The 16,979-nt window shown below is 34.7% G+C and overlaps 1 protein-coding gene across 2 annotated transcripts in view; it reads right to left on the bottom strand.

Moving 5' to 3' along the window:
- Positions 1-7,464: 7,464 nt before the first annotated feature.
- The window catches only part of LOC150102528 (osmosensitive cation channel TMEM63C-like), a 491,876-nt gene continuing 482,361 nt past the window's right edge, over positions 7,465-16,979 (bottom strand). For both annotated transcript variants that reach the window (XM_090398766.1, XM_090398765.1), the window contains exon 24: positions 7,465-7,780. In XM_090398766.1, coding sequence (XP_090254892.1) covers positions 7,765-7,780 — 16 coding nt within the window. In that variant the 3' untranslated portion in view covers positions 7,465-7,764. The remainder of the gene's footprint in view (positions 7,781-16,979) is intronic.

A 16,979-nucleotide genomic window follows, 5' to 3' on the forward strand; every position in this document is an offset into this window, starting at 1 on the left:
AAGTAGTATTTGCTGACCTGACTGGCTGAGTAGTTAAGCATATCTACTCTCCAACCAACAGGCTGTGGATTCAAATTCCAGTGTGAGCATGGATATGTGTGATTGTATTTAGGTGGTAGATGAATTTCATTGCCTGCCCAGTGTCAGAAAACCACTCTGTTTATTGGAGGCATGAAGTAGCTTGAAAAAGTTCTGTGTTTAGTTTCTAGAGTAGGGTTTCTGGCCTAGATAAAAAAAATTAATTAATACAAAATACAAAAAATAATAGATTTAGAACCTTTTGTGGTTGTGAGTTATATATAGAAAAAAAGTAAAATGATTTATCACCATCACTTTTACTTCTGCTTTAATATTTAACAATGGTTGATATATTTTAAATTATTAAAACATGAATATACTTCCTCGTTTAGAATAACTTATTTTCAAAGCAGCATTCTATAGTTCTCTAATCCAGAGTATTTTAATAATATGCAGGTTCACCATTTTACTACTTGTGTATGGAAAATAGACTTAGGCAGTGATTTTAACCTCCAGCATCTAGTTCCTACTTAGATCTCAGGTCAAAGGTCAAAATCGGTCTGGGTAGTGATGATCCTTCCCATAATGCACAATAATTTATGTCAGAAAGAAAGTGTGCTGTGCATTATGGGATACTGGGCCAAATTATGTGAAGTCAACAGCCCATATACAAGAAGCTTAGTTGTGAAGATACTTCATGTGCAAACCATGTTAACTTATGCTTGGATAAAGGATTAAAACAGTATCATTTATTTCATAATTTAGTGGGATAAACTTTCTACAGTCACAGAACTTATGTTAATGCTCCTTTATATCAATGATAACCTCTGCCAACATTTCGTCATGCATAAAATATGGGCTTTTTCAATTGAAGGCGAGTTAGCCAATTTCATATGGTGGTAGCAGGGTTATTTCTCCTGGAAACTCAAGTTTTTAATCCCCATACAGACAAATTGGCCTTCAGAACACATGCAATTTACAGACCACTGTTGTTGGTGATGATGGGCGATTGATGTTAGTAGTGGAGAGGATGAGATGTATTTAGCAAAGTAGAGCAATGTGCCCTCCCATGATGAGTCCTGGGACTCCCTGGAGGTGTCATGTAATAATAAAAATAATAATAAAATATCTGAAATGAATATAGGAAAATGATTCAATTAGAAAAAAAAAAATTTATCAAAATGTTGTGACATGAGAAATAATGATGAGAGGTAAGTTGTATACAAGAAAAGATTATAGCTGTATTCCTACTTCAGCTTGTTTTCCCTCTTATAATTGTGAATAGTCAATGTAGCTGTTATTCACAAAACCAGGGTTTAAAAATTTAAGAGCAAATTAGCAGAGCTAAGAATGGTAAGTTTTTATAGTAAATGCTACCTGTCTGCTGACATAAAAGGCTTTGTATTATAGTAATTATTTAGTACAACTTATGAATCAGCTGCTCTACATACAAGACTGGCTTACCTTCTAACTTCAGCCAAGCAGTGGAAGATAAACTGAATTGTGTGCTGTCAGTAAATATCCCACAAATTGTTCATCAACCAACCAACACATCACTCTTCTAACACACTTGACCATTTAACCAACTCTCCCTCCAAACAGACTGATGATGTTAGGAAATCTGACCTTCATGTTTCTTTTTCTACAGATCATCCATTTAAGCCTTGTGTCCTATAGCACTACAACAATGAAGTCAAATGGAATGACCTTCAGGATTTTTATACCTCTTTTCCAAGGTTCATGCTTCTGACCCATCCACTTTCTTCAATTACATGACTGAAATTATTCTTGCTGGAATGAGTGCCTTTATTTCCCACTCTACTCAACTCCCCTCCCAAACCATATCTCAGTCCTGGTTCTCTAAACAAATGTGTCAAAGCTGTGAGAAATTCACCATACTTTCAATGGAACAAGTTAAAAACTCCACTCACTCAGCTGTACTACATCCTATAACCAACTGTAAAAAAAAAAAAAAAAAGAATAAATAAAATTAAAAAATAACCAAAGCCAAAGTAGAGACTTTGTGAGGACTAATGCACTAAGGTTATATCCTGCTCAAATGGAAGTCAAGCCTTTTGATTCCTCACCAAGGTTGTTGGTCACAACTTCTGCCCTTTCATTTTCTGCCTTTCTCTCATACATCCTGATAGAATAATAGTAACAACAATCTTGGAATCTCTTTTCTCCAAATATGGCAAATCTCCTCTCAATAGGATGCCTGCTCTGATCTCTTTTGCCAGAGGGATATCTGAAAAATACCCAAAATAGCCTTGATGTTAATAAATCCCTGGTCCAGGTGGTATCCTTCCAGTTGTACTAAAAGCTCCAGAATTAACCACCATCCTGTATCAAACAGATGAGAACATGCTTTTATCCACAGTTTCCTAAAAAAAAAAAATAAAAAAAAAACAGGTAGATTAAAAGTTAACTATTTAACTATCATGGTTTGCTCTCACTTCAAAACAATGGAAGAGGTCATTAGCATCCAATTACTTTACTTGGAGCCCTACCAATTAATCAGTTATCACCAATATGAATTCTATCACTCTAGCTCCACAGCAAATCTCCTAGCACACATTACCCTTGGAAAATTTTGGAGAAATTCATGTGGTCATGCTTGATATTTTCAAAGCATTTGATCAAGTCTGGCATTGCAGCTTTCTTACCAAGCCACCACTTATGGTCTTTCTCCTACCCTTTGTAAGTGGACTGCAATGTCATAGCAGATAGTTTCTTGTCATTAGATTTTTCCATTAGTGCTGGAGGCTCTGTACTTTCATCTACACTTCCCCTCTTATACATCTGTGTGCTTTTCTCACTAACATCCAGTCCTATTCATAGTTGCTGATGATAGTTCATCACATTACTCTTTCATTTACAAAATCTTATAGTACTCAAATGTGACTAGCTTTCAAGATCTTCTATAACCATCAGAACACTGATCTCCATTGAAGGAGATCAGTGCTCTTAAACAGGTGAAGATAATCTTATCTTGCTTCACTCTTGCTCACTTGTCATAACATTCATCTTGCAAAGCAAGATCGATTTTCTCTTCTTGGGTTGACTTATACATCTAGCCCAGGGGTTCCCAACCCTATGCCCGCAGGCACCATGGCGCCCGTCGACCAATTTGTGTGTGCTGTATAGTTTGAAATAATCACGCAACAATTATTGGCATGCTATATGACGCATACGTTAATGACACATGATGAGTATTAAACGTGTACAATGTAAAGTAGATGCGCATTCGAAGTTGTTCATTCCAGTTTAAGAACTGGAATATCATCATATTCTCCTAATTATGAAGCACTGGCCAATGAAATGGAATGCCAAAGATCACACTAACTTACATATATATATTTAAATTTTTATATAATGTAAACTTTTAAGTAATAAAACATTTCATTATAATGTAAACTTTGTATGTATTCATTTAACAAACGAATTCAAAAAAATTGCTTGAAAAAATAGATGGTGCCCATCGCCCTGCCGGTATTTTAGAATGTGCTCTAGGAAACAAAAAGGTTGGGAACCCCTGATCTAGCCTATCATAATACAAAGGCATCATATACATAGCATCTACAGAAAAAAAAATCTCATTTTCTTTTTTTTTTTTGTTCTAAACAATACTTCTTTTATGCTCAATTCCTAGCACAATATAAATTCCAAATCTCTTATGGACCTTAGAATATCGGTTTTGCATCTTGGGTGGCATACTGAAAACCTCCATTACAATGTTTTCCCCAATGACTGCAAACCCTCAGCTCTTCAAGAAACACATTAACAGAGTCCTTTCTTCTTTCTAACTACTTGCCCACACATGGCACTGTTGCTGAGTCCTCTTATGTATGTCCAGGGGAAGGTGGAAGATTAATATATATATATAAAATGCCCCCCCCCCCCTTCACATCACTCACTCACACACAAGAAGCACAGTTTGAAGTTATTACTTCTTATACAAACTATATGTATACAGACTAATATACAAACTTCATTAAGAACCAATAGCAGAAAACTTGCCTCTTGTCAAAACGCAAGCTGTGCCTTGTATTCCCTCGCAAAACTCATTGGATGTAGCTTCTGTTCACCTGTGCTTCCACTTCTCTCTCTCACAAGTCTTCTGGTTCCAATGGAATCTCTTCTACTGTACTCAAACATGCTCCAGAGCTAATACCTGTACTCTATCATTTCTTCAATCTTCTATACTCAGTGGGTATAATCTGAGTATAGAAGATATATACTATATCTTCTATACTATCCATCACATGGAAGCAGGCATATACCCAACCCATTCCAAAAAAAGGGAGACAGAAATCCAACTACCAATCAATTACAATCACCTCAATCCTCCCAGAATAATGAAGAATGTTATCAATAGTCAATTTCATTACCTAAAAAATGCACCAGTTAATCAGATCCACTTCTCATATGTGCCATGGAAAGCATCAGAGAAACATGCACTGTCATCTGTGTTGACATTTGATTGTGTGTAGTACTGAGGCTTGCTTTGCACACTGCCTTCATTTGGTCTCCCCACCCTCTGTAACTGGATAACCAGCTCCAGCTTTTTCTGTGGTCATTCACTGCATGTTGTGGTGGATGGTGCCCTCCCTTTGAGCTTTGCCAACAATGCAAGAGTTCCTCAGGGCAATTCTATCACCTTTCCTCCTCCTCTTATACATAAATGACCTACTCTTGATCACCACTAATCCTATCTGCAGCTCTGCCGATGACTGCACACTTAATGCATCCTACTCCTTTGATAAACCATGTAGTTCTCAGACATATCTAACATCAAGATAATCTACAACCAATGCCTTAAATACTGACCTCCATACCATTCTTCAGTGGGACAAGAATAACCTGGTCACCTTCAATGCTGTCAAAGCACAATCCTGCCTTTTTTCTCCCAAAAGGGATCTCAGCTCATCTTCCCTTATCCTCAGTAATACATACACCCACATCACCAGCCACAATATCAGTCATATTGATAGCGTCCTCAGCCTCTAAAAAAAAAAAAAAAAACTAAGCATTATTTTCTGCTCAAGAAGCTATTTTACACTCACCCAGCCACTAACCCTGTATAAATTCCAAATCCACCCATCCTTACTTACACACATTTGGGGTGGTCCACCTAAAAATTCTTGTTGCTGTCAAGAGGAGAGCAGTTTGACTCATAAATGACCCTTCCCTCACAGGGTTATTTCAACCTCTATCTCACAGATGCAATGTTTCAGCTCAGTTTCTCTTTTTCAGGTATTTCCATGGTTCCAGTAATTGACAAATACCATTCCTCCACTTTGTTGCTCTCACCCATGAAAAGTTATTTGCAAACCTATAGTGTATTTTTGTACTGTGTGTGTGTTTGAGAATGAGGGAAGGCTAAGGATTTTTTTCCCATTTTTTCTTTTTTTCAATTTTATATAGATGTATTTTTTTAAATTTATTTTTTATGTAGTCTGGAAACTACTCTACTCTAGAGACCAAACATGAAAAATTTTCAAGCCACTTCTGACCTCCAATAAGCAAGGCAATGGTCTTGCACCAGGTTCATTTCCTGAAGACATACATATATCTCTTCTTCCTCATTTATTCCATCTATCTCTGTTTATTTATTTCATCTATACACTGGAACAGCCTTCTTCATAATGTTACGCCCTCCCACTCTAAGAAAATAGATTTCTTCTTTCTCAGTTCTTATCTGCACCTTACACACAGTAATATGCTATAGGTTCTTGTACCTCTCATGTGTGGGATAAATATCTTCAAGTGTCATCCCTGAGGTTGGCAACCATGTCAAACCACATTTTCCTGGATGTCTCTACCACTCCCTTTTAATATTAGCTTCTGAATGCCTTCTTGTCTAATTCCTATCCTATCCTAATTTATGCTCATGTGTAGGCATTTGGAACCAAAATCCTATGGAATAGATTGGTTACTCCTTATTCCTGGAGGTATCCTATGACTGTAGCCTGTGTGTTCACGGGGCCGGTTTGCCTGCTTGCAGGATGAAAAATCCCAGATAAACTGAGTGGAAAAACCCTGCTGCCTACGCCCAAGACCAGCTAACTTGGCTATGGCTGAGGAAGATTCTTGAGCTCCTCACGTCGTCAACGGGAATCGAACCTAGGACACTCCTTTCCCCAGGCATATGGTTGCGAAGCGCATAGCCACTAGGCTAACCATGTGGACCTTGTCTAATTAGATGTCCAAAATATTTAAGTTTTCAATGTTCTTTAAAATTTTTGCTTTCTTTAAAACATCTTCATTTTCTCTGCCCTTGATATTTTCAGCATTCTTCTAATGGTCCACATTTCAAAAGCTTTTAGTTTTTTCTCTGCTTCTTTATTTAATTCAAGTTTCACTATTGTAGAGAAGGCTTGACCAGATATAGCACTTTATTAATCTTTTTTTTTTTTGTATCTATGTTAATATCTCTGGATGAACGGTTTTATATTCATGAAGGTTTTTCTTGCTATCTCTATTCTTCTTATTTCTTTAAGGGAATTTCCTCTTTCTGTAAACATTTGTCCCAGATATATAAAAGATTTAAGCTATTCAGTTTTCTTTTGTTTCTTATTTGTTGGTTTTTTGATATGATCATGCATGTCATTTTCTTCAGGTTGATAATTAATCTCATGTCTAAGCTTCTGTTGTAAATTTCTATGACTAAGTTTTGAAGATCAGATTCTGCATATCTTGAGTTGTTGAAGTTCCTACTTTTACACCCTTCAATTCTATAATATCTTTAAAAAAACTTGTTCACTATATATATTATACAGTAAAGGTGATAAGACACACCCTTGTCTTACTCCTTTTTTTTTTTTTTTTTATTTCAAAGCTGTCAGAATATTCATTTTTGTATCTTATTGAGGCTATTTGATTCCAACATATGTTTGCAATTATGCATAGATCTTTTCCTTGTAGACTATTATTCTGTAGGATATGTATTCATTTCTTTTGATCTATTGAATCAAATGCTTTGATATAATTAATAAAACAAAGATATATGCTTTTTTTTGGTTATTGAGGCTTTTTTCACATAATGTTTTCAAATTGAAAATTCTTTCTCCTGTACCTTTATCTTTCTGGAAACTTGATTGAGTGACATCTATTTCTATTGACAAAATGCCTTTTATTTATACATAAGTGTGTGGAGGGCTGATTTTATATATATATATATATAATGCCCCCACACACATACAAGAAGCACAGCATGAAGTTACTTCTCATACAATCTATTTTACCAATGCATAAGCAAAGTATTGTTTGCTTATGCTTTTATAAAGTATGGATGAAGACAAAGGTATAATAACCAATACATATGGATGGTGGAAAGACAATGATGTCACTAGAAGTAAAATTTGAAAACTAACAATAATATTAGCTATTTATTGATTCTATAAATATCAAATGTTATATATTATATATATATATTTTATTTTAGCAAAAATTCTGCACATGCATATACATCACAATAAAACATAAAAAGCATTATGTACAAGTACTTTTCTGTAAATATGAAAAAATATATGAACTAGTTATAAACAAATTTTATAAGTGCTATTCAGTCACAATGTCCTTATCTTGTGAATCCTGAAATTCTCATGACTGTCACCACACAGAAAAGACCACAAGACCATTCTAGTTAAGGATTTCATATTAATGTGTAGATCTTACTGCAGATTCTACTGCTGGAGTTTCCACTCATTAAGTGGAATTCCATATTAATTGAAGTTCTTTCTGTCACTGTTGAATTATTCTACATATAAATGACAAGAAAACTTTGTTAAGTTCATAATATGTTACTCTTATATTAAATTTAACCAATACTAACCCATAAGTAATTTAACAAATTCAAAATGTCTGATGTTTCCTATATCCAAGTTTTTATTAAGATCTTATGCTGAAAACTGATTTCAGAAAGTAAACATGCTTTCAACAGATTTTACACTTCAGTTTCACTTGCCTCTTAGTTTTAACCTTCAGAAGTAAAAGGCAATTCTACATGAGATTCTGATTTTCTAGATATACATTGTTTGTGTGTGTAACATCCATAAAAATACTAAAGAAATGATAGAAATTGTTATTTACTACCAAAGAACAGGTAGCATATGACAACAAATTTTCATAAGGAAATCTTGAACTTCAAAATATAACATGACAAATGTGGCATGTTATATTTTGAATAGGCAGTTGTGATTATAATAGTTTATTATGCTTTGATCTTGCATGATAAGTTGGCATTAATTAACTGATGTAAAGTATTAAATTTTCAACTCAACATCTAGGCTTTACTGCTGAACAACAACTTAAAGTTAAAATTGAATATAACTTGTTGATAAGAGATAATTTGCGACAAAACACTATAATATTATCCAACCTTCAAATGAACAAACTTTCACTTAACTACTTGAATGAATTAGTCTGTCAACTAAATTCTGGTGAAGCACCATGTACTTGCTTTAATCAATATTTCAAAACAACAATTATGTTTTGTTTTTTTTATTGGTAAGAAGATTTTATTAATGATATATGAATTATATATTTTTCACAATCTAATAAAGCAAACTTTTTTATAATCAATATTTCACACCAGTCAGTGATATATATAACAAGTCTTAATAATTTATTAACTGCATTTTGATGTCTGAAATATAATTCAAATATTATCTTAAGCCTTTCAGCAGTAGGGATTATTTGATTCTGGCAGGGGCAGAAAAGCATCGCTTTTTGAATTTCAAGAAAACTGACTGAGGCCAGCCATAACAAGTATTAACTGCATCTGTCTAATGGAAGTGACCTTAAACACAGACATCGTGCAGAATAAATATGGATTCAGTTGGATGAGTGACTAATTTTTCATTGATGTGTGTTGTAAGAAATAAGTCAATTTGTTTGGGTGAGCAAGAAAAACTAGCTTCTGAGCTTCTCATAATCACCAGCCTTGTAGTTCCACGTATACCCTTTCCTCACAGAAGTTCTCACACTGCTGGCAACCACCCAGGTAATTCACTTCATAGTCACTCTCCCCAACTGGAGGGTGATTTGATACCTTATTTATATTAACATCGTCTGATGAGATGATCAAATCCAAAAACTCAATCCTCATGTACCCTTTGTTACATACTGGCCGAGGTAGTTATCCCTCGAAAACTCAAGAAACTTATATTCTTTAGTTCTGGTTGCTATATCATCATCCCAGTCTATATTGTCATAATTAAAATCACCCATAATGATTACCCTTTTCTTGTTTACTTGGCTAATTTGATCACATATTTCATGGTCACTACCAGGTCTATAGCAACATCTAAGTATTTTGTTCTGTTCAACTCTGTCTCACCATACTGCTTCAAAATCACTTCCACCATTTCTCTCTTGCACCTGTACCTTGTATGGATATAACTCTTTTTCTATCATTAATAGCACTCCACTTTCCTTTTTACCCTTTCTGTCTTCACGAAATACATTATACCCTTCTATCTCTATTCCTGTCAGGATGTCATCCTTATTTCAACAATTTTTGGGTGAACAAACTCAATCAATGCAACCATTTCATTTGCCTTGTTTCTTATACTTCTAGCATTTGTACACGAACACGAAAGCTCATTCCTGGATCTATAACAACATTCACTGATGCCACTTATTAGATGTGCCTTTTCCATACTTTCCATTTCTTCTTCTCCTTATTCATCCCAGAACCTTCTTCAAATCAAACTGTGTCTTCCCTAGATCCCCGGTCATTATCTTCCCTTTTTGTCTACACACAGACATCCCTCTTAAAGCATCAGCCTTTCTCATGCTGTGTTCCCCTGTGCACTTGTCTCATTCTCTACACTCATGCTACCCACTTCTTAATTCATATGCACCACTTCAATCTCTCCTTCCTTACTCTCCTGCTTTTTCACATCGCTTTCACATTTCTGCTAACATATCATTTATAATTCTTGCTCTACCTCATCTCTGTCAATACTTGATCAGATTCATTCTCTCAACTCATTACTCTCCCTTCCAGCATAAGTCTCTCCAAATAACTCACACCAAAACCATTCAAATACAGTCCATCATTCTTGTACAGTTTAATTCATTCTTCAAACTCATTCCACACATTAACAAACTGCACTCCTTTCTCCTTACACATTTCTGCTAACATATCATTTATAATTCTTGCTCTACCTCATCTCTGTCAATACCTGGACAACATACTGACTACCTTTCCTATCACACTATTATCTTTTATCCTTCTCAGCAACCTCCTGATATCCAATCTTATGCTTTCCTTCACAGTCATTTGTCCCTATTACCACTGCAAACTCTTTTGCTCACTTACTCCTCATATCCAACACCTCAATCACTCCATTCATTTTGCCTCCAGGAAAACAAACCTTGTGCATCTTCTTGTTTACTACAAATCTAATAATCAAATCCTCATACAGCGCCACTTGCAGGTTCTTCATTATCTCTTTCAAACTGACATCGTTTGTTTGTCTTCTTTACTCTTCCCCACACATCTACAATTCTTTTCATTTTACTCTGCATCTGTCTCATCTCTTGCATCATTTTTCACTATCATTCACTCTATTTTATCGCCAGTAGCACATGCTTGTTCACCATCAATTACACTCTGTTTTTCAACTTCCACTACATCTTATCACTTTCATCATTCTTACTACCATCAACTGTTTCATTTAGCAGATCGCTCATTCTCCTTTTCAAAACTTTTTTACTACCAGACGAGCACTTATCCTTCTCGTGACATTCTTGCTACTAACACCTTCAGTTACCACCCATTCAGATCACACCCTTCTTCCATCTGCCATAAATATCCATAATTTTTTGACATAACCTAACAAATACATATAGCACACCTCACATTTCACAAAACAACTAAAATTAAAATTAAACTCTTATTCTTTTGCTGGTTATTTTACTCTGCTCTAAGTTTAACGATTTTGTAAACAAACACGTCCAAACTCTGCATTTCCATCTTCTACTGCAAAACCGGCCAAAAAAAAAAAAAAAAAAAAAAATATATATATATATATATATATATATATATATATATAAAATAAAAACTAGCACAGTTCTCTAAAAATATGTCCAAACAACATATAAACCACCTGTTAAAGATAAAAAGCATTTTCACTCTTCTCCTTCAGCCTATAGCCAAACCTTCATATACCTGTAATAGTCATCACTGTGCCCTATACTGGAAAACATATTCTGGAGACCTATCTTACAATTAAATGCAGAAATGCATCAACTTCTGCATTACAGAGTAGGAAAGACAATTAAAGGAAGCTTGCCAGACTTTATCTGGCCAACCTCATTTGAAAAGATAAGATGTAAATTTCCCAAGAATCTTCATCTATTCAGTTCAACTTCTGCTCCTTCTCCAACCTATCTCACTTTCTCGAGTAAAGTTTTGAGTTAAAATCCTTTCCCTCAATAATATACTTACTTCACTTGCTTAAAATCAGTGTATGCTTCTGTCCCCCCTCCTCCTCCCAGAACTGTTTTTTCCTAAATAATTTTTCAATGATTACTAGACATGGCTAAAAAATGTTTATCAATCATACAGGACTTCAGAATATTTCTTTAAGACTTTAACTGAATGGTCCTGTAGGTAGTTATTGAGACCACATTGTAATATAAAGAGTTTATTAAAAATAATTAAAAAAAACCCAACAAGTTATGTGCATCATAAGAATTACATCACCAGGGATAATGGTGCATAAATGTTTTACACAACAAAAGCTCATTGATGATTAATTACACATATTAGATGTTTTTTTATAACTTCACAACTGCTAAACAAATGGATAAACCAGAATACAAATGATATATTCATTACTGCATGCGTGTTGGAACATTGCTAGTTGGCACATTCTGTGGCAGTTAAATTTTTTGATGAAAGCAGACCACACTTGATTTTTATTGCACCATGTAGGGATCCTAAGCATTTGTGTGGCTTCTTTAAATTTTCTTGTGAAACAGTTATCAATATATATATATATATATATATAGCATTTTTGTTGTTGCCAGAGTACTTGATGGCCGGTTGTGTCGAATGCTTAACCTGATTTGTGCTCCCTTCTTTTTTCGACATCTTTTACATGTTCAGGCATGTGGATCTCTCCCGACCTTCCCGTCTGACCTACATAGCAAATATCACAAGAGCAATGAATCTCATAGATGCTTGATTTTTTCCGTGGGGTGATGTGATGATTTTGGTAGATGCAGGAATCTTGATTTTTTTGTAAAAGTAAAAAAAAGCCACTTTTATGTTGTACTCACAGAGCAACATAGTCACTTTGTCTGTGACATTTTTGATATACGGCAGTGTGATTGTATTCTTGAAATCTTGTTTAAGTAAGGAAGTTGCAGGAGCTGTATTAAGAATTTTTTGATCATCTTGGGTTCAAAACCATTAAGAGTGTGAGGCTCTGTGTCAGGTAGTGTAATTCTTCATTTATTTTAATTGGTATGCTAGATATAGTGTATACCATCTTGCAAAATTTTAATTATGCCTATTTTTTGCAATGGATGGTGGTGTGAAGCGGCATTTAAAAATCTTCCCGTTGTGGTAGGTTTTCTGTATACGGAGAAGGATCATTTTTTGTGCTTCTAGTTCAATAGTGAATTTCATATTGGGATGCAAGTTGTTTAGATAATCTTTGAAAGCAATCAGCTCATCTACCATTCCTGACCAAATGACGAAAATATCGACATAATGTAGCCAAACTCTTGGTCTTTTCTGATAGGTTTTTAATGCATTTATTTTGAAATTTTCCATAAACAGGTTGGCTAGAGCTGGAGAAAGGGGGGGGGGAGCCCATTGCAAGTCCTTTTTTTTTGTTCCCAATATTTGTCTTGAAAAGTGAAAAAGATGTTTTCCTGCAGTGTTTGAAGTCCTACAGTGTCCAGTAAGAAAAGGTTTCAAGTAGATCCACTGTGTCATTTCTGGATTTTTTAATTGTTTAATTTTAATAAACTCTCTCTCTCTATATATATATTATAATGTGGTCTCAATACCAAAAACTACCTACAGAACTGCTTAACCACAGAAACCTATGTCCATCTGGAAGCTCATGGTGAGTGCCTATGATCTAAAGCAGTGGTCTCCAAACTTTTCGCCGTGAGGGCCACATTGGGTACTTCAGCACTGTTCAGCAGGCCGTAGTAAAAAAAAAATCTAGAACTAGATATATGAGTTTTATTGAAAGCAGATAAAAACTGATTACAGAGTATGTGAGATTAAATTATCGTATATTAATGACAACAAACACTATCCAGCAAATTCTCATATTTTTATCACAAATTAAATTATAATAAAACCATTAATGTGAATGATGTAACTGTGTTTGTGTTTTTAAAATCTTATTAAACTCAGGTTCAAATTTTGAAGTGCTAATTACAAGTAGCGATTTCAAATGTTCATCAGATAAATTTGCCCTGTATTTTAACTTGATATATTTCATTCGGGAAAAAGTTTGTTCGCAAAGATAAGTTGTCCCAAAAATAGAGATAAATTTATAAGCAAATTTCTTCAAATTTACTTGTAAAATTAAAATTTTTTTTCTTCGTTAGTCCATTTTAACTGACTTTTTGCTATTCGGGAATATATTTTGAACACAATTTTAATTAATGCATTTGAAATCTATCAACACCCTGTTTTTTTTTGTTTTTTTTTGCAGATTCTTATTGAAAAATTAGTCCAATTGGCAGGCCAGATAAAATCATATCATGGGCTGCATCTGACCTGCAGGCCATAGTTTGGAGACCCCCTGGTCTAAAGTAACACAACTAGAAAAATTTTGCATTAAACATAAGAACTTCAACTGACTTATTTGATACAGAGAATGATATTTTGTCTAAGTTCGTTAGAATTAAACATGCATTCCATTCAGCTAAAGCTAGCAAGCTTTACGAGTTTTTTATAACTTCACAGTTGTGAAGTTATGAAAAACATCTAATATTTATAATTAATCATCAATAAGCTTTTGTGGTGTAAAACTTTTATGTACCATTACCCCTGACGATGTAAGTCTTATGACGCATGAAACTTGTCGGGTTTTTTTGTTTATTTTTAATAAACTCTTTATATTACAATGTGGTCTCGATACCAAAAACTCCCTACAGAATGCTTAACCACAGAAACCTACGTTTATAACTGAATGGTCATTAATTATGCCAATTCCAAGTTGTATATGACTCATAATGTAATAAAACACCACTTTGCTTATTAGAAGAATGAAGTGGCTGTTGATATATTTGGTGTCAGAACAAGACTGTTTTTATCTTCCATTTCTTTTTGTATGCAGTTCAGATGACACCCTTCAAGAGTATGGCAAACATGTTGTAGGGACACAGTTTCAGCAGAGGCAAAGCAGTTCTGCCTAGATCTGTGGAACTGAACCTTATAACAAATCACTTCCTCATCTACTAGTTACTCTTATGTTTTACTCTGTCATATCATACCTGGAAAAAAACTGGTGTAAGCAGGAGTTAAGCACAGACAGGAGAACTGAGTTTTGACTATGGACAACATACTTGAGTTTTTCAATTCACTACTAACCATGAAAGAAAACAAAGAAATTATTCTAGATAGAAAAATCTTTTATCCACAAAAAAGTCATCAGTAAGACAAAGAAAAAAAAGTTTCCACATCTAGTTCACCAAAACGTTTGCTCCAGAATCTAACACTCATCCTATATCATCCTGACAATCCTTCCTACTTGTCTGGCATCTGTCCCATAGCATAGGAGCAAACCTATGTTCAGGCCATAAAAAAGTCACAAAAGTCAGCCAAAATCATTCCATTATTATATGCACTTTGGTTCTCTCAAAAATCATGGAAATGGTCATCAAATGCTAACTTCTTGATCACCAAGAGACCTACCAAAATTAGTGACCAGCAATATGGATCTATAAATCTTGATAAAGGAGATGATGGTGATAGCCATGAGAAAGTTCGGAGCAACTTACATGATCAGTATTGATGCTTCTGGGAGTTTGTTTAGGTATGGTATAGAGGCCTGCTCACCTAATTACCATATTATGGTTTGCCTCCCACCTTTTGAAATTCATTTATTAGTTTAATTTCCAGTCATTTGCTTCCACCAATGGCTTTCTCCCCTCAGATTTTTTCCCATCAGTGCTGAAGTATCCTGTATTGTCATTCACACTCTCTTCCTTGTATACATTAAATGACCTCTCACTGACCACAAATTAGCCACAGCTATTGAGGACAGTAACATATCTCCCCCCCCCCCCATTTGATAAACCCGGTAGTGCAAACTCAACCTTAAATTCTGATTTAGCTATTTTTCAGTAATGTTAGCACAACCTTCTGAACTTCATTTGCTGCCAGAATGCAGTCTTATTTCTTATCTTATAGAGATACCACAAAATTTGAAAACTAAGTATTAATTGTTTCTATTAAATAACTATTTGACCACATATAGTTATTTCCATGTTTTGAATTAGTTAGAACAACTAAGTAACAAGGATATAAAATGTACTAATAAGAGTAAATGGCGGAACCTTTCTCACGGGAGTATATGCTTAAAATCTTGATTTTAAGTCCTTTACATAATGTAAGAATATAACACACCTTCTCATAGTTAGGCATCAGTAGTAATAGGTATTTACACCTCAACAGAATGAAGAATCAAGTACTACATAACGTTCTATCATGAGTTATCAAAAATAATTAACAAAATACAAATTGGATCATATATAGTTGTTTTGATAAAGAACATCAATGCCAAAGTGGCACTAATCCTTTTACGAATCAGTGCCCACTGAATCTTTTAAATGAAGATATGGAAAAAATATTTGCATCAGAAATGAATGTTTTGCTCTTCAAATCAAATTAAAATACCTTCAATAGAAAGACAGCCAAAATACACCTAGACAGCTATTCTAGATTGTATAATTTTATTATTATCAGAGGCCTCTAGGTAGTTAGGGCTCTTTGAGGGAGGCTACACATCACTCACACTACCTTTTTTTGAATTCATTCACATCATCTGCATCTCCACTAGCAAAGTTAAGCCATTCCAATCGCACACCACTCTATGAGAGAAAAATCTAGCTCTCACCTCTTTCTTGATTGCATTCATTCTTTCAACCCTCATAAAATGAAAAATTGATCTACTGGTATTATATAACCTTTTCAAAAGTTTGAAGATATTCTATCACATCACTCCTGTTTGCTAATGTTTGCAATCGACAGATTCTCAAATCTTCTCATAATCTCTACTCACAGTTACAATGTCATCTTTAACATTCTCCTTTGCACCCCTCCTCTGTATCTAATCTCAGAAACCAGGAAGGATGGTATCAAGGCCTTGTAATGAGAAAAATGATTTCCTTTTCCTTACATGTTAAGGAAAAGGTTCTTTCGGTATTGCAATTGTCCTGTGAGTTGTATTTGGAATCTCTGCTATATTGGCCCTTCAATTTCTTATCTACTAAAACTCCCCTTAGTCTGATCAGTTTCTTCTGGCATAATCCCTCTACTATAACATGCCTTGGATATCTCATCACATCCAAGTGTGTAACTTTATTAACACAAAACTGATTGCCATTTGCACATGCCCACATTTCCAGCCTATTCAGATCATTCTGCAAGTGTTGCATGGTAGCTGAATTCATGATTACCTGCCTTCTTTGCATCATCAGCAAACAGCTGTATGTCCCCTGTCAAATCCTTCTCAATGTCATTAATGTCAAGACTGAATATCAGTGGACCAAGGATTGAGTAAACAGTGAGTACGTCCCTGGTCATTTTTAATCTTGCAGGCTCACACCCCTCATGCACTACTTTTTGATATGTCATGCAGCCATCCTCTAATCCAAACAAGTAATTTCTAATCCAATCCCATATCCACTAACTTATGTAACAGCATTCCATACCATTCTGTCAAAGACTTAGTGGGAGGGAGATGCATTTC

This window comes from Typopeltis vanoorti, chromosome 10 (genome assembly GCF_054136105.1).
Source record: "Typopeltis vanoorti isolate ZY-2024b chromosome 10, IOZ_Tvanoo_1.0, whole genome shotgun sequence".
NCBI lineage: Eukaryota > Metazoa > Arthropoda > Arachnida > Uropygi > Thelyphonidae > Typopeltis > Typopeltis vanoorti.